Source organism: Lepidochelys kempii, chromosome 2 (genome assembly GCF_965140265.1).
Source record: "Lepidochelys kempii isolate rLepKem1 chromosome 2, rLepKem1.hap2, whole genome shotgun sequence".
Taxonomy (NCBI): Eukaryota; Metazoa; Chordata; order Testudines; family Cheloniidae; genus Lepidochelys; species Lepidochelys kempii.
In genome coordinates, this window is record NC_133257.1 from 62,512,573 (window position 1) to 62,534,133 (window position 21,561).

At 46.6% G+C, this 21,561-nt stretch overlaps 1 protein-coding gene across 2 annotated transcripts in view; it reads left to right on the forward strand.

The window, feature by feature from the left end:
- The window catches only part of PDE7A (phosphodiesterase 7A), a 139,237-nt gene that overhangs the window by 65,616 nt on the left and 52,060 nt on the right, over positions 1 to 21,561 (forward strand). For both annotated transcript variants that reach the window (XM_073331008.1, XM_073331009.1), the window contains exon 2: positions 2,612 to 2,672. In XM_073331008.1, the coding sequence (XP_073187109.1) occupies positions 2,612 to 2,672 (61 nt within the window). The remainder of the gene's footprint in view (positions 1 to 2,611; positions 2,673 to 21,561) is intronic.

A 21,561-nucleotide genomic window follows, 5' to 3' on the forward strand; every position in this document is an offset into this window, starting at 1 on the left:
CGTTACTTCTAATTGATGCGTCCCCAGCTTATAACTAAAATTCTTGTTATTAATCTCTAAATGCATAACCTTACACTTCTCACTATTAAATTTCATCCTATTACTATTACTGCAGTTTACAAGGTCATCCAAATCTTCCTGTATGATATCTCGGTCTCTCTCTAAGTTGGCAATACCTCCCAGCTTTGTATCATCCGCAAACTTTATTAGCACACTCCCACTTTTTGTGCCGAGGTCAGTAATAAAAAGATTAAATAAAATTGGTCCCAAAACTGATCCATGAGGAACTCCACTGGTAACCTCCCTCCAGCTTGACAGTTCACCTTTCAGTAGGACCCGTTGTAGTCTCCCTGTTAACCATTTCCTTATCCACCTTTCAATTTTCCTATTGATCCCCATCTTTTCCAATTTAACTAATAATTCCCCATGTGGCACGGTATCAAACGCCTTACTGAAATCTAGGTAAATTAGATCCACTGCGTTTCCTTTGTCTAAAAAATCTGTTACTTTCTCAAAGAAGGAGATCAGGTTGGTTTGGCACGATCTACCTTTTGTAAAACCATGTTGTATTTTGTCCCATTTACCATTGACTTCAATGTCCTTAACTACCTTCTCCTTCAAAATTTTTTCCAAGACCTTGCATACTACAGATGTCAAACTAACAGGCCTGTAGTTACCTGGATCACTTTTTTTTTCCTTTCTTAAAAATAGGAACTATGTTAGCAATTCTCCAATCAGACGGTACAACCCCTGAGTTTACAGCTTCATTAAAAATTCTTGCTAATGGGCTTGCAATTTCATGTGCCAATTCCTTTAATATTCTTGGATGAAGATTATCTGGGCCCCCCAATTTAGTCCCATTAAGCTGTTCGAGTTTCGCTTCTGCCTCAGATATGGTAATATCTACCTCCATATCCTCATTCTCATTTGTCATGCTACCATTATCCCTGAGATTCTCTTTAGCCTTATTAAAGACTGAGGCAAAGTATTTGTTTAGATACTGGGCCATGCCTAGATTATCCTTGACCGCCACTCTATCCTCAGTGTTTAGCAGTCCCACTTCTTCTTTCTTTATTTTTTCTTATTTATATGACTATAGAACTTTTTACTATTGGTTTAATTTCCTTTGCAAGGTCCAACTCTATTTGACTTTTAGCCTGTCTCACTCTATCCCTGCATATTCTGACCTCAATAAGGTAGCTTTCCTTGCTGATCCCTCCCATCTTCCACTCCCTGTATGCTTTCTGCTTTTTCTTTCTCACCTCTCTGAGATGCTTGCTCATCCAGTTTGGTCTACAACTCCTACCTATGCATTTTTTCCCCTTTCTTGGGATGCAGGCTTCCGATAGCTTCTGCAGCTTTGATTTAAAGTAATCCCAGGCCTCCTGTGCCTTTAGATCCATAAGTTCTTCAGTCCAATCCACTTCCCTAACTAATTTCCTTAATTTTTGAAAGTCAGCCCTTTTGAAATCAAAAACCCTAGTTGCAGATTTATTTTTGTTAATCCTTCCGTTCAGTTTGAACTGAATTAGCTCATGATCACTTGAACCAAGATTGTCTCCTACAACCATTTCTTCTATGGAGGTCCTCACTACTCACCAAAACAAAATCTAAAATGGCATCCCCTCTAGTCGGTTCAGCAACTACTTGATGAAGGAATCCATCAGCTATTGCATCTAGGAAAATCTGAGCCCTATTATTATTACTAGCACTCATCCTCCAGTCTATATTTGGGAAGTTAAAGCCTCCCATGGTCACGCAGTTTCCATTAGTATTTACTTTATTAAAAACCTTAAAGAGGGCTCTATCCATATCCAAATTAGATCCCGGCGGTCTATAGCACACTCCAAGCACTGTCCCAGGGGAGGCTCTAGTAGTTTTCTTCCCTGGTTTATTTTTTACCCAGACGGACTCTGTCTTATCCATTCCATCGCTTCTTATTTCTTTACATTCTACCTCATCACTGATATACAATGCTACATGATTTTGTGAGGCAGCTGGAGAAGCAGTGGGGGGGGGGCGGAAATTGAGCACTCCTCATAGACCAATGGTTCCCAAACTGTGGGTTGCACCCCCTTAAGGAGGGATGTGGAGGAAGGTTCGGGCAGTTCAGTGGGGCCCAGGCCAGTCTCCATGGGGGCTGGTGGGAGGGGAGCGTCACCTAGCCCCTCCCCATTCCAAGTTCTGCTCCGTCCCTATCCCCAACTCTGTTCCGGCCCTGCATATGGCCATGGCTCTGCACCCAGCCATGGTCCCGGCTGCCAGCTCGAGCGTGATTCTGTTTGTGACTTCCGACGGTGGCTCACGGGAGGGGCGGGGCAGAGGTGCAGATGGGGGGTGTGACGTGAAAAGTTTGGGGACCACTGTATAAAACCCTTTGCTAGCAGTTCTCCTTTCCTGGCTTCTCTGTTACTAGTTCTCTCCTTCTCTTGGCACTTCTCTGCTCTTGCCAGGATAAAATTAGGATGCACTGTCAAAAACTGAATTTTTTTTTAAATTAGTCAATTTTAAAAGATTAAGTTGACCATGGTTCTTCAAAAGAGATGCAACTTAAGGATCAGACTAATTAATATCCATAAAATAGATTGATGTTTGTCTTTATTTTTTACAGAGACGTGGAGCAATTTCCTATGACAGCTCTGATCAAACTGCATTGTACATTCGTATGCTAGGTAAGCATGGCAACTTCTGTAAAGCAGCACTGATCTATTTTTGTGACTGTTTGCTTTAAAATGGTTGTGGTGAACTGTAGCATAATTTATAAATATTTTAAAACTTTTCAGTTAGTCCTTTTTTCTGCTGTCACTATTTTAGTCAATTTATTTTTCCATTTACTAACTACTGCAAAAAGATTATTCCATCCAAATATTGTATTTGGGATTGAGGCCCCATTGTGCAAAGTGCTGTAAAGATATATATATATAAAGGAAACCATGGTTACTGTCACAAAATTTATTAAGATACCAAAGGCAGTGTTTCCTCATTAGTTTTGGATTTAAGGAAAAATATTGAACAGGAGAGGAATCTTACAGGTTTGCATGGGTGTATGTTCTTCTTCGAGTGATTGCTCATGTGTATTCCACAGTAGGTGTGTGTGCTCGCCATGTGCACCAGTGTCAGAAGTTTTTTCCCCAGCAGTACCCATAGAGGAGCGCCCCAGCAACCCCTGGAGTGACGCCTCCATGGCGCGGCATAAGGGGCGCTGCGTGCTCCCCCAACCCTCAGTTCCTTCTTGTCGCCAGTGAAGGTGCTTCGAAACTACTCTGCTCCAGCTTTGCTGCAACTTGTCCCCAGAACTCTTGTTCGTTCAGTGTATGGTACGTGTAGTTAGTAGTTTGATTAGTTTTAGTTTAGTTTAGTTCAGGGGTCTCAAATTTAAATGACCACGAGGGCCACATGAGGGCTAGTACATTGGCCTGAGGGCCACACCACTGACCCTCCCCCCACGCTGCCCCAGCCCCGCCCCCACTCCACGCCTTCCAGGAGACCCCGCCTCTTCCCACCCCTTCCCTGCCCCCATTCCAACCTCTTCCCTGAGAGAGAGAGAGAGAGAGAGACATTAGGCTCCGGGCCATCCTGCTGGAGTCGGCTTTGACCCCGACTCCAGTGCGCCGCTCCGAGTTGCCATCGGGTACCACGGTGTCAGCGCACGGCAACTCCCCACCTCCCTGTCCATGGGGCACGCCAAGAAGGCTAAGAAGAGGCCTTCGCCGCCGCGGCACCGGAGCAAGACTGGCGGAGAGGCTAGACCAATGTTGGGCAGTCTTCAGTCCCCATAGGCTTCTAGGCCTTCAACTCAGGTCGAGCAGAGTAGCCCGGCCCATTCGGAGCAGGCTTCCTCGGATGTCCGGATGCCCTCCACTCCAGAGGCCTTGCACGCTGCCCGGGACGTTATGTCCATGCCGGTACTAGGAGCACCGCCAATGTTGGCCCCGCGGTCCAGAGGCAAGCCGCCACTGGGATGTCCGCAGTCACCCCCGACTTGGTACCGCTCTCGGTCGAGGGAATGTTCCCATCGCCATTCAGAGACCATCCTGCGCGTAGTCCACGCAGGTCACCATCGACCCCCACCAGGTTGTCTGGCTGGGTTCCGTCTGACACAGACTCTAGACCCTGCTCCGCCTCAAGGAGCAGATAATGACGGGACACAGGCAGCCGTCACTGAAGGTCCTCGTCTCAGAAGGGCTATCGTAGCCAGTCGCGACGCGAACTTCGATGCCGTTCTTGTTCGTTGTCTCGCTCCAGGACCCCACCACGGCACCGCTCCCACAGCCCCGGGCGTCGATCGCTGGCCCCTCTCCGGCGCGGATCTGCCTTCTGGAGCTGATCACGGAGCAGCTGCGACCAGTGGTACCATTCCTCCACGTCGGGGTCGCAATCTCGTGGTCGGCACTGCTCCAGGCGCTGCCACTCCTCCCAGTCCAGGGACAGCGGCAGGTCGGACGTCAGCCTGGCCTCCCTTCATAGTTGTCCATAGATGGGTCGGGTCAGGCCAGCCAGGCTGAACAGCCTGCTCTGCCGGTGCCACAGCAGGTGCAGTGGCACCGGGCCCCGTGGCTGGCACAGTGGTACCAGTGGGCAGCGTGGCCCTGGACGCCCCCGGTGGGGGCTTGCTCCGTGGCCAGAGCTTCGGAATGGCAGTCGGCCTCCCTCTCCCGACCTCCGAGGAAGGAGTCGGTGGGACATGCATCTTCGGCGCCATGCCTGGAGGGCAACAAGGGGGTGGATCCTCCAGTGCTGGTGAATGCGCAGAGTACTGCGCCTGCCTCCTCGCCCTTCCCTGATGAGGCGATTACGGCCCCTCTGTCCCGCAGGAGGACTCAAAAGTCCACCAGGAGCTATTGAAAAGGGTGGCATCAAATATCAAGCTTCAGGCAGAGGAGGTGGAGGAGTCTTCGGACTCCCTTTTTAACGTCCTGTCTGCCTCAGAACCGGGCAGGGTGGCCTTGTCACTCCATGAAGGGGTTTTAAATATTTCAAATATTTCAAATATTCAAAAATTTCAAATACCTTCTGGCAAACCCTGGCCTCATTGGCCCCCATCTCTAAGAGAGCAGAACGCAAGTATTTTATGCCCACCAAAGGACATAAATACCTTTACACCCATCCTGCTCCTAACTCCCTGGTGGTTGACTCGGTCAACCACAGGGAACGGCAGGGCCAACCAGCCCCTAGTATGAAAAATAAAGATTCAGGGAGTCTGGATTCATTTAGGAGAAAAATGTATTCGTCCTCGAGCTTCCAGTTACAGGTGGCGAACCATCAGGCTCTCCTGGGCCATTATGAGTTCAATCTATGGGGCTCTCTGCCCAAGTTCGAGGACTTTCTCCAGGAGCATGACAGGAAGGAGTTCAAAGCTCTGGTGGAGGAGGATACAGCAGCTGCCAGGGCAACCTTGCATGCAGCGTTGAATGTAGCAGACACGCCGGCGCGGTCCATGGCCTCTGTGGTGTCCACGAGAAGGGCGTCATGGCTCCTGCTGTCCGGGCTGTCCAGTGAGGCACAGAGTCCTTGCAGGACATCCTGTTTGATGGCAAGGCTCTGTTTGAGGAACCGAGGGACATAAAACTGCATGGCCTGAAGGACTCCCGCACTACGCTTAAGACTCTTGGCCTCTTTGTTCTGGCTCCGGCAAGACCTAAGTTTAAGTCGCAGCAGGCTCCCACCCAGGCCACCCACTCTAAAAATGAGCCCCCTTAAAAAAGTCGCAGGACTATAAGAAACGGCCGCAGAGACAGTCTCAGTCTGCCCCCCAGCCTGGGTCCTCCAAGGGCAAACAGGCAGGGAAACAGCAGTTTTGATGGGACGCCTGGGGCCAACCTACCAGTTCTCATTAGGGATCCACCCTCAGTAAAGCTTCCCTTCTCCAACCGGTTGTGTGCTTTTCTCCCGGAATGGTCGCGGCTGACCTCGGACTGTTGGGTCCTCAATTCCATCTCTCAGGACTACACCCTCCAGATTACCTCTACCCTGCCCAACCACCCTCCATCCCCGTCCTTCCTGGAGGACCCCCTCATGAGGCCCTGCTTTAGCAGGAGGTGGGGCAGCTCCTTGGCCTAGGAGCAATGGAAGTGGTGCCAGCGGAGTTCAAACGCAAGGGGTACTACTTCCGCTATTTCCTTATCCCGAAGGCCAAAGGCAGGCTCAGGCCTATCCTGGACCTGCGAGGTCTGAACCAGTACATGTTAAAACTCAAGTTTCACATGGTCTCTCTGGCTTCCATCATCCCCTCCCTGGATCCTGGGACTGGTACGCTGCTCTTGATCTGGAGGACGCGTACTTCCACATCCACATATTCGAGGGGCACAGGCACTTTCTCCATTTCACGGTTGGGCAGGAGCACTACCAATTTATGGTCCTCCCATTTGGCCTGTCCACTGCTCTGAGAGTATTCACTAAATGCATGTCTGTGGTGGTGGCCTACTTCAGATGTCATGACGTCCAGATCTTCCCCTATCTGGATGACTGGCTGGTCAAGGGCAGCTCCCGGTCGCAGGAGCGGGACCATGTAGTGCTCCTTTTGTCCACGTGCACCACTCTGGGCCTGTTGGTAAACGACACCAAGTCCACATTAGTCCTGGTACAATGCATAGAGTTTATCGGGGCGGTCCTGGACACCATGTCGGCCATAGCCTCCCTCCCACCAGACAGGTTTGAGACCCTGAAAGGGCTCATCGTCACAATCACAAGGTTTCCAGTGACAACAGCCAGAGCGTGTCTCTAGCTCTTAGGTCACATGTTGGTGTGTACATACGTGGTTCGTCACGTCAGATTCAGGATGAGGCCCCTCCAACTCTGGTTGGCCTCGGTGCTCTCCCAAGCCAGAGACAGGATGGACAAGGTCCTCACTGTGCCCGAACTGGTGATCGTCTCCCTTTGATGGTGGTACTCTCCGGGGAACATACTCCGCGGGGTCCCTATCACTGGAACTGGTGTCCGACTCATCGGACCTAGGGTGGGGAGCACATGTGGGAGACGTTCAGACCCAAGGTCTGCGGTCTGCACAGGACCTGGCCCTCCACATAAACGTCAAAGAGCTCAGGGCGGTCTGACTGGTGTGCATAGCCTTCCGCTTGCACCTGGAGGGCAGAGTGGTCAGGGTTCTCGCGGACAACATGGCCTCGATGTTTTACATCAACAGGCAAGGCAGGGTCCGATCCTCTGCCCGGAAGCCCTCAGGCTGTGGGACTTCTGTATAGCCCATGACATTTGCCTACAGGCCTACCGCCTACCACCTACCGGGTGTCCGGAACTTGTGGGCGGACCGCTTGAGCAGGGACTTCTCCTCTCAACATGAGTGGTCTCTTCACCCAGAGGTGGCGCTCAGACTTTTCCAAGAGTGGGGAACTCCCCAGGTGAACCTGTTCACAACTCTGCAGAACCGTCGCTGTCCCCGGTTCTGCTCCAGGGGAGCAGGGGTGGGGAGGGGAGCTGGGACAGGGCGCTATCTCCGATGCCTTCCTCCTGTCCTGGTCAGGCCAGTTTCTCTATGCCTTCCCCATGTTCCCCCTGATTGGCAGGGTCCTGGAAAAGATAAAGATGGACATGGTCCGCGTCCTCCTGATTACCCCAGCATGGCCCAGGCAGCATTGGTAGGGTACCCTCACGAACCTGGCGGTCGCCCTGCTGTGGTCATTACCATTCCACCTGGACCTGCTCTCCCAGGACCAGAGCCACCTCCTCTTCCCCAACCTAGCGGCACTCCACCTCACAGCGTGGCTGCTCAATGGTTAGGCTGGGAGGAAAGGACATGCTCGGAAGGGGTTCAGCACGTCCTCTTGGAAAGCAGGCAACCCTCCACATGCCGAGCCTACTTGGCAAAGTGATCTTGGTTTTCCCGATGGGCAGCTGAGTGGGGTGTTCCCCCATGACTGCCCCGATTCAGCTCATTTTGGACTACCTCCTTCACCTTAGAGCCCAGGGCCTGGAGCCCTCGTCTGTCAAGGTGCACTTGGCAGCCATATTGGCCTTCCACCCTCCGGTGCAGGAGCATACGGTGTTCTCCCATGCCATAACTGGCCGATTTCTTAAGGGATTGGATCGTCTCTTCCCATAAATTAGGCCCCCTGTCCCACAGTGGGATCTGAATTTGGTGCTGGCCTTGCTGACGGGCCCCCTGTTTGAGTCGCTAGCTACGTGCTCCTGGTCACGCCTCTCGTGGAAAGTAGCCTTCCTCGTAGCGAACACGTGGGCTGGGTGGGTCTCGGAACTGAGGGCCCTGACCTCCGATCCCCGGTGTTCCATAAGGATAAGGTCCAGCTCCGCCCACATTCTTCGTTCCTCCTGAAGGTGGCCTCCGCCTACCACATGGGTCAGGACATTTTCCTGCCAGTCCTCTGCCCCAAGCCCCGTGTGTCCAATGAGGAGCACCGCCTCCACACGCTGGATGTGAGATGGGCTCTGGCCTTTTACCTGGAGTGGTCTAAGCCTTTCAGGAAATCCTCGCAGCTATTCATTGCCTCGGCTGAACGCATGGTGGGTTGGTCGATCTCCACTCAGCGGCTCTCCAACTGGATCACCTCGTGTATCCGTACCTGTTATGATCTGGCAGAAATCCCTCCGCCATCAATTGTGGGGGCGCACTCAACTAGGGCACAAGTCTCGTTGGCTGCCTTTTTGGCCCATGTCCCCATTCAGGACATTTGTAGGTCTGTCATATGGTCTTCAGTTCACACTCGCATTATGTGATGGTCTCCCAGACCAGGGAAGACGCTGGGTTCGGCAGGGCTGTTCTCTGTCCCATGAGTTTGTGAACTGCTACCCACCTCCAATAGATATAGCTTGGAATCACCTATGGTAGAATGATCACACATGAGCAATCACTCGAAGAAGAAAAGACAGTTACCTTTTCCATAACTAGTGTTCTTCGAATTACGTTGCTCATGTCTATTCCACATCCTGCCCTCCTTCCCCTCTTTTGGAGTTGTGTGGCAAGAAGGAACTGAGGGTGGGGGGAGTGTACAGCGCTCCATATGCCATGCTGTGGAGGCACCACTCCCGGGGTCGCTATGGGCGCTCCTCTATGGGTACTGCTGGGGGGAAAACTTCCGACACCAGTGCACGTGGTGAGCACACACACCTATTGTGGAATAGACATGAGCAACACATCTCGAAGAACACCAGTTATGGAAAAGGTAACTGTCTTCTTTGTGTACCTCAGTTAAATTTGTAGAAAAAATAGATTTAATGGGTGGCAATTACCTTTGTATGGTCATTTTTAAACAATATTATGTAAAGTCTATTTGCATTGCGTACTTTTTATTGTCCCTGATTCAGTATGCATATAGCAGAACATTTTAGCATCTGTTATTTTTTGTTCTAATTAAAATTGAGTGGTTTATTACAGAGTAAATATTTGCATATAAGAATAGTTTTGTCTTACACTTGTAAAGTTCATTATAGAAACTTTCTTAAATCTCAATCTTGAAATAATGATGTGAATTAAAATGGAGTAACTGAAGCAGGACTTCTCTGCTTTCCTGCATGTGCTGCCTGGGCTTAGGATGGGAAGAGCACCCCATGGAGCTGGGAAAGTGCTGAGGGTGCTAGCTTGACGGGTAACTCTTTCCCATCCTGTTCCTCTGTTCAGCCCTAAGTAGGTGAAGGGGTGGGGTGGTGAAAGTATCCCAGGATTGTCTTCCTCTTATTCAACCTTCTGGGAGTCAGCCCCAGCTTGACTTCAGTCTCCTAGAACTTGACAGGGGCAGCATCCAGGGAAATGGCCGGGCCAGCAGCCAATTAGGGGGCCGGAGACTGTATTAACAGGTGGGAGCTGGATGGGGCAGTGCCTATAGAAAGTACAGTAAGATTGGGGTTTGTACCTACTAGAGAGGGCTACAGGGTGTAGGGCACAGGATGAAGAGGGAGCTGAGATCGGTGCTTGGGGAAGGGATGATACTAAAGTGTCCTACTTATTAACCAGGAGCAAAAGGAAGAGGACGTTTCCCAGATTGTGCATTTCAGGATGACTTTTTTCTGAAATGCTCATACACAAAGGGGAAATTTCCCCCTAAGAATTCAAAAGTGAGGTACCAGACCAAAAAAGTAATATAACTCGCTTAAAAATCGTGAGGATTTTCTTTTTTTGGTATCATGATTCTTCTTTGAGTGATGATCCCTATGTGTATCATGCGCCTGTGTCCAGAATTTCTCGCAGGCATTGTCCATTGGCTTGCACACATGCAGTAGCTCTCCTTATGTTCCCAACCAAGGTCATAAAGGGCAATGTGGGCCAAAGCCTTTCCAGTTTCTTCCTACCACCACATGGTTTGCATCAGAATTTTTGGTGTTCTCAGCTCCTTATTATTGCGTCACTCCTATAAGAATGCTATATAGTTAGTTTTTTAGTTTTAATAGTATAGTGCAGCATAGAAAGATAGCATTTTTTCCCCTGAGAAGCCTGGGATTATGCCCAGGGTTCAAAAACTGTTTCCTTCTCTAGCTCCTTTTCTGTGAACAATAAACATCAACACTCCCTATACTGCCTGGGTGAGGGTCACATTTCTGCCAAGTCCAGCATCTCATTCCTTTCCCCCCAGAACTCATGGGGGTCGAGACTCAGAAAACACCTCATGGAGAAGGCATTGAAGCCTCGGTCAGATTTCGGCTGGGGCCCCACCCTGTACATCAGCCTCAACAAGCAAGTAGCACCCCTCCGAGCGCAAGGTCGGGAATGGAGGCTAAGTCTGTTAAGCCTAAAGAGAACGCTTCACACTAGAGTAAGGAGCACTCTCTTAGATGGAAAGGCAAGTCATCTATGTCTAAAATTATCCTGAAAAGAAGGGATCACTTCCTGACCCCATCAGAGTTCAGAGAGCCAGCATGCATGGGCACTGAAGTCTTAGGCCTGACTAAATCTTCTCAACAAGAGAAAGAGGCATGTGAGGGCATGGATCTGATGGTGCTGAAGATGGAGGATAGACAGTTCCTGGTGCCTCCATCCACTGCGGGAACCCAAAGGATACCAATAACGATAATAGCCCCAGAGTGAGCCGATAGCCATGGTAACCAGAGAGGCTCCAGCTCTACCCATGGACTCTCCTCATTCTTCAGGATGGATGGAGACATATGTTTCCCCAGAAGACGTCTTTGCTCTCTCCGTCTGAGTTCACCAGTCTGTTGGGTCCATTTATATTCTGGGATGTTGTTACAATGGAGGAGGAGTCTGTCACAAGGAGATGGAGTTATTCTCCCATTCTCCCTGACAGTCTTGAAGCACAACCATCATTACTGTCGGTGCCGCTGTTGATCAGGAATCTGGCCTTCTGTTCCAATGAGTCTGTAGGAAACTTTGTGGCACTGAGGTCAGGCAGCCCCAGACAGAACCCCTAGAAGTTCAGGGTTCTGATCTTCCACAAGACCTGATTGGCAAGGGACAGGTGGTACCCTCTTCTATGGGGTTCCTTTCCACTGATGGGTCCATCTGTTGGTGATACTGGGACTGTAGGAGCCCTATCCCAGATACCTCGGATCTGTGCATGAGTCCTCCTTGCTATCGGGCTCAACGGGTAGTGATCAATGGCTCCATGTCTAGTTGGCAGCCGGTATCAAGTGGAGTGCCCCAAGGATCGGTCCTGGGGCCGGTTTTGTTCAATATCTTCATAAATGATCTGGAGGATGGTGTGGATTGCACTCTCAGCAAATTTGCAGATGATACTAAACTGAGAGGAGTGGTAGATATGCTGGAGGGGAGGGATAGGATACAGAAGGACCTAGACAAATTGGAGGATTGGGCCAAAAGAAATCTGATGAGGTTCAATAAGGATAAGTGCAGGGTCCTGCACTTAGGACGGAAGAACCCAATGCACAGCTACAGACTAGGGACCGAATGGCTAGGCAGCAGTTCTGCGGAAAAGGACCTAGGGGTGACAGTGGACGAGAAGCTGGATATGAGTCAGCAGTGTGCCCTTGTTGCCAAAAAGGCCAATGGCATTTTGGGATGTATAAGTAGGGGCATAGCGAGCAGATCGAGGGACGTGATCGTTCCCCTCTATTTGACATTGGTGAGGCCTCATCTGGAGTACTGTGTCCAGTTTTGGGCCCCACACTTCAAGAAGGATGTGGTTAAATTGGAGAGAGTCCAGCGAAGGGCAACAAAAATGATTAGGGGACTGGAACACATGAGTTATGAGGAGAGGCTGAGGGAGCTGGGATTGTTTAGCCTGCAGAAGAGAAGAATGAGGGGGGATTTGAAAGCTGCTTTCAACTACCTGAAAGGGGGTTCCAAAGAGGATGGCTCTAGACTGTTCTCAATGGTAGCAGATGACAGAACGAGGAGTAATGGTCTCAAGTTGCAGTGGGGGAGGTTTAGATTGGATATTAGGAAAAACTTTTTCACTAAGAGGGTGGTGAAACACTGGAATGCGTTACCTAGGGAGGTGGTAGAATCTCCTTCCTTAGAGGTTTTTAAGGTCAGGCTTGACAAAGCCCTGGCTGGGATGATTTAACTGGGAATTGGTCCTGCTTTGAGCAGGGGGTTGGACTAGATGACCTACTGGGGTCCCTTCCAACCCTGATATTCTATGATTCTATCACCCAGCTATATGCAATTGGCCCTGTCAGAGGATTCAGAGGAGTAAGGTGAACCAGATCTGATGGCTCCAAGAGCAGTCTCGTCATTGTCATTGGGTGAGGTGGTTACCCCATCATCTCCGTCTCCCCTGGATGACTTTAAACAATACCAAGAGCTCATGCACAGGATAATGGCAGAGCTACAAATCCAGCTGAAGGAAATTCAGGAGCCTCAGCACAGCCTACTAGACATTCTTCAGCCTTCTGGACACAGCAAAGTGGCCCTTCCCATCAACTAGGTCATCATGGAACCAGCAAATATGGTTTGGCACACCCTTACTACTTGTGTTCCCACCTCCAAGAATGCTGAGAAGCACTACTTTGTCCCATCCAAGGGGTGAGAGTTCTTTTTGTCTCACTATCCGCCAAACAATCTGTAGTGCAGGCAGCCACAGAGTGGTCCAGGCACCAGCACCCAAAGGCTCCTTCCTGTGATAAGGGACATAAGAGACTCGGCCTTTTCTGAAGAAAGGTATTCTCTTCCATCTCTCTCCAGTTCAGGATCTCTAATTATTAGGACCCCTTGGCCAAACATGATTTTATCAATTATGCTAGATTTCTAGAGTTTAAGGACAAGCTTTCTGAGGAGAATAGAGCCTGCTTTTAGGCCTTAGTGGATGAGGGCAAATTGGTGGCCAAAATCTCATTCTAAGCTGTGGTGGACGTGGCAGATACCACATCCAGGGGGATGCCTATGGCCACTGTCATGAGGACAGAACCGTGGTTACCATCCATGAGGCTTGTGAGGAATCCATTAGCCTTGCTACCTACCACCATCAGAACTAGTTTGACGACAACAACGTTGTGATCACAGCCCTTTGAACCCAAAGAGAAAAGCTTTCTGTGACTCGCAAAACTATGCATCTTCCTGTCAGAAGCAGAGCTCTTTCCATCAGCTCAAAGCTGAAGTTCAAAGAAGGATCCAAGAAATCAAAAACAAATGGTGGGAGGATAAAGTAAAAGAAATCCAAGCATTTGCTGACAGACATGATATGTGGAGCTTCTTTTGTGAGACAATGACCCTGTATGAACCAACCTCATGTGGCCTCACACTATTGAGATCCGAAAATGGTAGTACCCTTCTTAAAGATAACTAATCTATCAAAGAGCGCTGGAAGGAACACTACCAAAAGTTTCTAAACTGAGACTCCACTGTGATTGATGACACCATTGACTCCATCTCTCAGCACCCAATCTGGAAACTCTTGCCAACCCACCAACACTTGAGGAGGTCCTCAAAGCTATTAAGCAAATAAAGAACAATAAAGCACCAGGTCCTGATGGCATACCAGCTGAAGTACTAAAAGTGTGGGGAGAAACACTGACTAACAAGCTTCATTTGCTGCTCCTCAAAATCTGGTGCACTGAAGAAATCCCCACTGAATTACATAACGCTAACATTGTTAACATTTTCAAAAAGGGATATAGGGCCAACTGTGGCAACTGTCGAGGCATTTCCCTTCTCTACATCGCAGGGAAAATTCTTGCTAGAATTTTACTGAATCACCTGCTCCATCTTGCAGAGGAAGTACTTCCAGAGTATCAGTGTGGCTTCACAAGGCACCATCCACATGATTTTCTCAGCCAGGCAGATCCAGGAAAGATGTCAAGAACAACACCAGGAGCTGATTATGACCTTTATTGATCTGACCAAAGACTTTGACTCTGGCAACCATTAGGCTGTGTGGAAAATCATGTCAAAGCTTAGCTGCCCAAGCAAATTTATCACCATTGTAAGACTCCTCCATGACCAGGTGACTGTGTCCATCCTGTGCAGTGATTCTACCTGTGAGCCCTTTCTCATCTGAACTGGTGTAAAACAAGGTTGTGTACTGACACGCACCCTTTTCTCCATTTTCTTAGCAGCTATGAAAACATTAACCCAAGACTGTCTCCCACATGGCATTGGTATCCAATATCAGACTGGCGGCAACCTCTTCAACCTTTATTGTCTCCATGCCAGAACTAAAGTGATATCAGCAACAGTTACCAAACTCCAGTATGAAGATGATTGTGTTGTACTTGCACACTCAAAGGAGGATCTACAAACAGTCCATAATTGCTTCTCTGAAGCTTACAAAAGCCTAGGGCTGACTCTGAACATCGTCAAATCAAAAGTTCTCCACCAGCCAGTTCCTGGTCAATTATCAGACGCAGCAAGGAAGATCTATACTGACAGAGAAGAAGTGGAAAATGTAGAATACTTTGCCTGTCTTGGCAGCCATTTCTCACAGAACGCAGACATAGACCTTGAGATTCAGCACAGAATCCACTGTGCCAGCCTTGCCTTTGGCAAACTGTCTCACCAGGTGTTCAACAATCACGACATCAGAACACACACTAGACTTTTAGTTTATAAAGTGATGATAATCCCAACTCTCCTCTACGGCTGTGAGACTTGGATGACCTATAGAAAATACCTGAAAAACGTAGAACACCAGCACTTTCTTAGGAAGATCCTCAACATAAAGTGGGAGGATCACCACACTAATGTCAGTGTCCTCACAGAGGCCAACATCTTTTGTGCTGAGGCCCTGATTATCAAGCACCTGTTGAGGTGGAGCAGGTACTGTGTGTGCATGCCTGATATACACTAACCAAAACAATTGCTGTATGCCTAACTCACCAAAGGAGAAAGGAAAGGGGGAAGCCAAAAGAAACACTTTAAAGACATCCTCAAGATAAACATCAAGAGATGTGGCATCAATACCACACACTGGGAGACAGTAGTCCAGGATAGGGATAACTGGAGAAGACTTGTCAGAGAAGGAACCTCCACTTTTGAGGAAAATCGTCTTCCCCTGGTAGCAGAAAAATGCCAGAAAATAAAGGACAGACAGCTGTCACGCAATGATCATAGCCCAACCCTGACTTCCAACACCACTTGCAACATCTACCAGTGGGTCTGCAGCTCAAGGATTGGACTCCTCAGTCACCAAAGGACCCATAAAAAATAAAACCTGTGAAAGAGATCATCCTCGACTTCGAGGGATCAACGATGACAACAATCCTCAGGTTTCCCTAGAGAGAGGCAGAGTTCCATCCAAGATCTGCCCTTTGACACTGTTAACCTGCTCCATGAGAAAATGGATGAAGTCGCTCCACTCTCTCAAAGATGCAAGAACAATTCTTCACCAGCTAGGCATCCCAAGAGGAAGCATCATAAATAGGGATATAGGGCAAGACCCACCTCTTCAGCCCTTTTATCATCAGTGTTCTCAGGAGCCACAATGTGAGAGAGTGAGCAGGAACCCACCCTCTGCATCATCCACCACCATGTCATATTCTAACCTCTGGCAAAGAGTTTGTTTAATCCACATCCCTTTATTGCTGCTTCTTCATTCCCCTATTCATATGTTTGAAGGCTGCTTTACTCAATTTGTCAAAAGCTGGAGGGTCCTAGCTACAGACAAATGGGTATTGAAGAGTACCGATGGGGGCTTTCTAAATGAGTTTCTGACTACTCCTTCTTCAAACCCCCTTCCCGATTGCTCTTCAGGAACCTCTCCTCTTATGAGGTAATTTTATGAAAAGAGGTGTGAGCTCCCTGCTCCTCAGGGGAGCCACAGAAAAGGTTCCACCTCAACACCCTTGAAAGGGAGTCTCTATTCTCCTTACTTCTTGATCTATGTCAGTTAAACCAGCTTATCAAAAAACTAAAATTCCACAATATGCTTGGCATCAATAGAGAATGGCACATGGTTCATGGCTCTCAGAATGAAAGATGCATATTTTTATACAGATATCCATTCAGCCCACAGGCGATGCCTCAGGTTCCTCTTTGACCAAAACCATTACCAACTCAGAGTCCTCCCCTTCAGTTTGTCCACAGCACCCATGGTTTTTTCAGTGGTGGCTGCTTGGACAAGAAGAGGATTTACAATTTTCCCATACCTCAGTGACTGGCTTCTCACAGGAAACTCTTATAAGGAGGTCCACATCATGACCCATATTCTGCTCAACCTTTTACCTTTCCCCTTTCCAAGATATCTATGTCAATCATGAAAAATCCACATTTTGACGACTTCTGGGGAATTCTGTGCATGCACAGAATTTATGTCCACCACAGATTTCTTTGCTTCCCCGCAGAGAAATGACTCCCTGATGGGGAAACACAGGGAAGTCACAAGAGCAGTCATGCAACCCTCCCCAGCAGTATGTTTCGGGTGCCAGGGCAGCCGGCAGAGACATAAATTACTGTGGAGAGGAGGTGGGACTGGGAAAGACCCGGCTGGTGGCTTCTACCCTGTGCTATGCTCAGCTTCTAGTCCTGGCTGGGCTGGGGAGGACGGGACTTCCTCTTCCCCGCTTGGCATCCGGGGCTGCGTCAGACCCACCCTGATTTCTCCCCCAGCTTCAGGAAGCTCTGCAAACTCCCCCTTGCCCCCCACTTCCTGCACCCATCACTCCTGAGCTGCACGGGGAGGGATCTCTTAAGAGGGAGCTGCATCCCCATCTGCCCAACCCCCCTCCAAATACTTCAGAGAGCTCTTGAGTGGAAAAAAGATCCTTATTTTTAAAAGCTTTTTGAAAATGACTGATTTGTTTTCCAGTTGGTTCATATGTTGGAATGTTTTTCCTTATTTTGTTTTTAGGACTAAAACTCTATACTCATACTTTTTTGCAGCATGCATTGCAGGGTTCTCCAAAGTGCCAGTTATCTTACTGTATATAGTTTGTGTTCCTCTACTTAGGTACAAGAAAGTAAATTCAGGTCTGAGTTTCTGTAATATGAATTTTCTCACTTTGGGGATTTTTGTCCCTTAACATTAGTGAATTTTACTTAATTTTTGTGATTTAATTGTGATGTGACACTTAGTGCCTCTTCTTTTCAATTAGCAAAGTGAAATTTATTGTTTCAAAAACATAAAAATGAATAGCTTTTTCCCTAAAACGGGAATGATAATATGTATCCAGCTTTTTAAAGTGCTCTGAGATGCAAGAAGATTGAGGTACCATAGATTCTATTCTAATGGGGATAAGGATTTGGTTTCTGGTTTTCTTACTGGTTTCTGGAATTTTATGGAAAAATATGGAATTGTATCAAGAGCATAGAAGTGGTGTGGTGATGCACCATAATGCAGTTTTGGAACACAAAAGAGGACTCATTACTGCCATTTGAATACTGTACAATCAACTTGAAGGCAATATCTTAACTTCCTATGATATGTTTATTATTTTTCTTTTGAAAGGCCAGAACTGGAATAGAATTAGAGCTATAAAAACATTCAATATTGTATTCTTAATTTTAATTTTGTACATATTTTGAATTAATTTGCATGTTGTAGAACACCTGAAACAGACTTACTGTGATGAGCATAACTCCCTTGCCTGTAATTTGTTGTATTTAATTGCTAACTTGTCAAATGAACTAAGTCCTTAAAAGAGGAGTTGCCCTGTTTTACTCTGTGTACTCTGAATCTTACTGCCTGGATACTTGTATCACTATTATAATACACATTGCTACTTTCTCATTGGTTGGTGGTCATTCTGTATTCCCAAATGTTAAGCTCACTTTATTTGTACAAATTAGTAACTATTTTTTTCATTAGTGTTGTCTTATGAACAGACCTGGGAGAAACCAATTAAAGTTGCATTAAACTTTCTATAGAATAGTTGTAGATTCTAGCTGTGATTCAGATAAAACTCAAATTTTGATTTAATTTTAAATTGGTAATGGATAAGAAAAAGATAATATAGTGGCTTTCTTTCAGGAATACAAATATTGTTAGGCAGTCTTCTGCACACCTTTGCATCGTACATCATACAAATAAGTCTACAATCACAGAACTGCTTGGCTTAAGTGTAATTCCTTAGCAACAGAGGTAAAAAACATAGTAATATGGTTTACCTTTAATTTGATTAATAAGTTGATACTCCAAATGAACTATATATAACAATTGAATGTAACTGAATAACATAATTTTGGGGGATGTTAAAATAGTAGGGTTGTCAAGCGATTAAAAAAATTAATTGCGATTAATCGCACAATTAAAAAAATTAATCGTGATTAATCACACTGTTAATAATAGAATACCATTTATTTAAATATTTTTGGGTGTTCTCTACATTTTCAAATGTATTGATTTCAATTACAACACAGGATATCAAGTGCATAGTGCTCACTTTATATTTATTTTTGATTACAAGTATTTGCACTATAAAAAAACAAAAGAAGTAGTATTTTTCAGTTCACCTAACACAAGTACTGTAGTGCAATCTCTTTATCATGAAAGTTGAACTTACAAATGTAGAATTGTATATAAAAACACTGCATTCAAAAATAAAACAATGTAAAATTTTAGAGCCTGCAAGTCCACTCAGTCCTACTTCTTATTCAGCCAATCGTGCAGACCAACAAGTTTGTTTACATTTGTGGGAGATAATGCTGCCTGCTCCTTGTTTACAATGTCACCTGAAAGTGAGAACAGGCATTCTCATGGCACTGTTGTAGCCAGTGTTGCAAGATATTTACATGCCAGATGCGCTAAAGATTCATATGTCCCTTCATGCTTCAACCACCATTCCAGAGGATATGCGTCCATGCTGATGACTGGTTCTGCTTGATAACAATCCAAAGCAGTGCAGACCAACACATGTTCATTTTCATTATCTGAGTCAGATGCCACCAGCAGAAGTGTGATTTTCTTTTTTGTGGTTCGGGTTCTATAGTTTCCACGTTGGAGTGTTGCTCTTTTAAGACTTCTGAAAGCATGCTCCACACTGCGTCCCTCTCGGTTTGGAAGGCACTTCAGATTCTTAAACCTTGGGTTGAGTGTTGTAGCTATCTTTAGAAATCTCACATTGGTATCTTCTTTACGTTTTGTGAAATATGCAGGGAAAGTGTTCTTAAAATGAACAACATGTGCTGGGTCATCATCCAGACTGCTATAACATGAAGTATGTGGCAGAATGTGGGTAAAACAGAGCTGGGGACATTCAATTCTCCCCCAAGGAGTTCAATCACAAATTTAATTAACACATTATATTATTAATGAGCATCATCAGCATGGAAACATGATCTCTGGAATGGTGGCGAAGCATGAAGGGGTATACGAATGTTTAGCGTATCTGGCACATAAATACTTTGCAATGCCGGCTTCAGAAGGGTCCTGCAAATGCCTGTTCTCACTTGCTGGTGACATTGTAAATAAGAAGAGGGAAGCATTATCTCCTGTAAATGTAAACAAACTTGTTTGTCTTAACGATTGGCTGAACAAAAAGTAGGACTGAGTAAACTTGTAGGCTCTGAAGTATTACATTGTTTTGTGTTTGAGTGCAGTTATGTAACAAAAAGAAATCTACATTTGTAAGTTGCACTTTCATGACAGAGATTGTACTACAGTACTTGTATGAAGTGAATTGAAAAATAGTATTTCTTTTGTTTATCATTTTTACAGTGAAAATATTTGTAATAAAAATAATATACAGTTTGATTTCAGTTACAACACAATACAATATATATGAAAATGTAGAAAAACGTCCAAAATATTTATTAAATTTCAATTGGTATTCTATTGTTTAACAGTGCAATTAAAATGGCAATTAATGCCAATTTTTTAATCACAATTTTTTGGAGTTAAACGCGTGAGTTAACTACGATTAATCGGCAGCCCTATAAAATTAACAGAAAGACTACTTAGAACTTATCCTATTGGCTTTGTTTGGCTGTAATGATTGTGAAATTGCTTTCTCTAAAGTTTGCAGGCTTTTGGAATCCAAGTCTTGAAGAGAGGTTCAAGTGACCCCAATTGGAGTGATGTTACTGTGGTACAGCAGTATTTCCAAATCCTACCTAAAACATAACCTTATGGATACCTAAATCAGCAATTCTCAACCAGGGGCCCGGGGCCCCCTGGGGGCGCTGCAGGCAGCTTTCAGAGGGTCCGCCAAAATAAACCAGACAGAAGGGCCAGTGTTAGGCTCACTCTCGCTAGGGTCCAGGGCAGAAAATCTAAGCCAGAGCCCGGCCGCCCAGGACTCAAGCCAAAGCCCAGGCAACTTAGCTTTGTGGGGCCCTGGGCAATCGCCCTGCTTGCTACCCTCGAATGTCAACCCTGGCTTTTAATCTACTGGATATGCAGAAAACCAGTTGTGGCCAAGGTGGGCTCTGGGATTTTTATTGTATGTTGGGTGGGACCTCAGAAAGAAAAAGATTGAAAATCCCTGAAAATAATGGGAAAACCTTAACTGACTCAATCAGTGTCAGTACAACTGAACATTGTCAGCTTGAGATGGCTACTCTCTCCTTCTCCACTCCAAAAAATATATTCAGCCACTCTGGCATTCTCCAAAAGCATTTTTCAGTCCAGATTCAGACCTTGGATAATGGTTCATCTTCTAAAAATAGAAATACAGCACTGTAGAACTCTTCTGCTGTTTGCGCTGGTATCTTGTAAGCGTGATCCAGCTATATTGACCCCAGTCAGCTGTTTCTGATAATAGCTACAGGGTAGCTTTCCTCAATGTTCTTCCTTAGGCTCCTGTAGATTTTCTTGATTTCCTTCTGTTCTTACTGTGTTTTGGCTTTTCTGCTCTTCTCTGCTGCCTCAAGATCCATTATGGGGAGCCCTGGCCAATATAGGGTTTGGAAGTTATGGGGCATTGAGTGGCCTACTCTAAACTGTCTGCTTTGGTGATAAGGCACCTCTCTCTGCTAGATCTGGACTACTTACCCTATACAATCCCCACTTGCATAGTGACAGGTTTCAGAGGAACAGCCGTGTTAGTCTGTATTCGCAAAAAGAAAAGGAGTACTTGTGGCACCTTAGAGACTAACCAATTTATTTGAGCATGAGCTTTCGTGAGCTACAGCTCACTTCATTACACTTCATTACTTCATTACACTTGCATAGTGTAACCCACACACCTCCTGGGTGTGGTGCTTTGTCCCCTCTAGTGGCACCGAGACCACTTAGATATTAATGAGTCTGTCTCAGCCTTAGCTAAGGGCCGTGTGGCTTTTGACTCATGCAGTAGAGGCTCATGCAT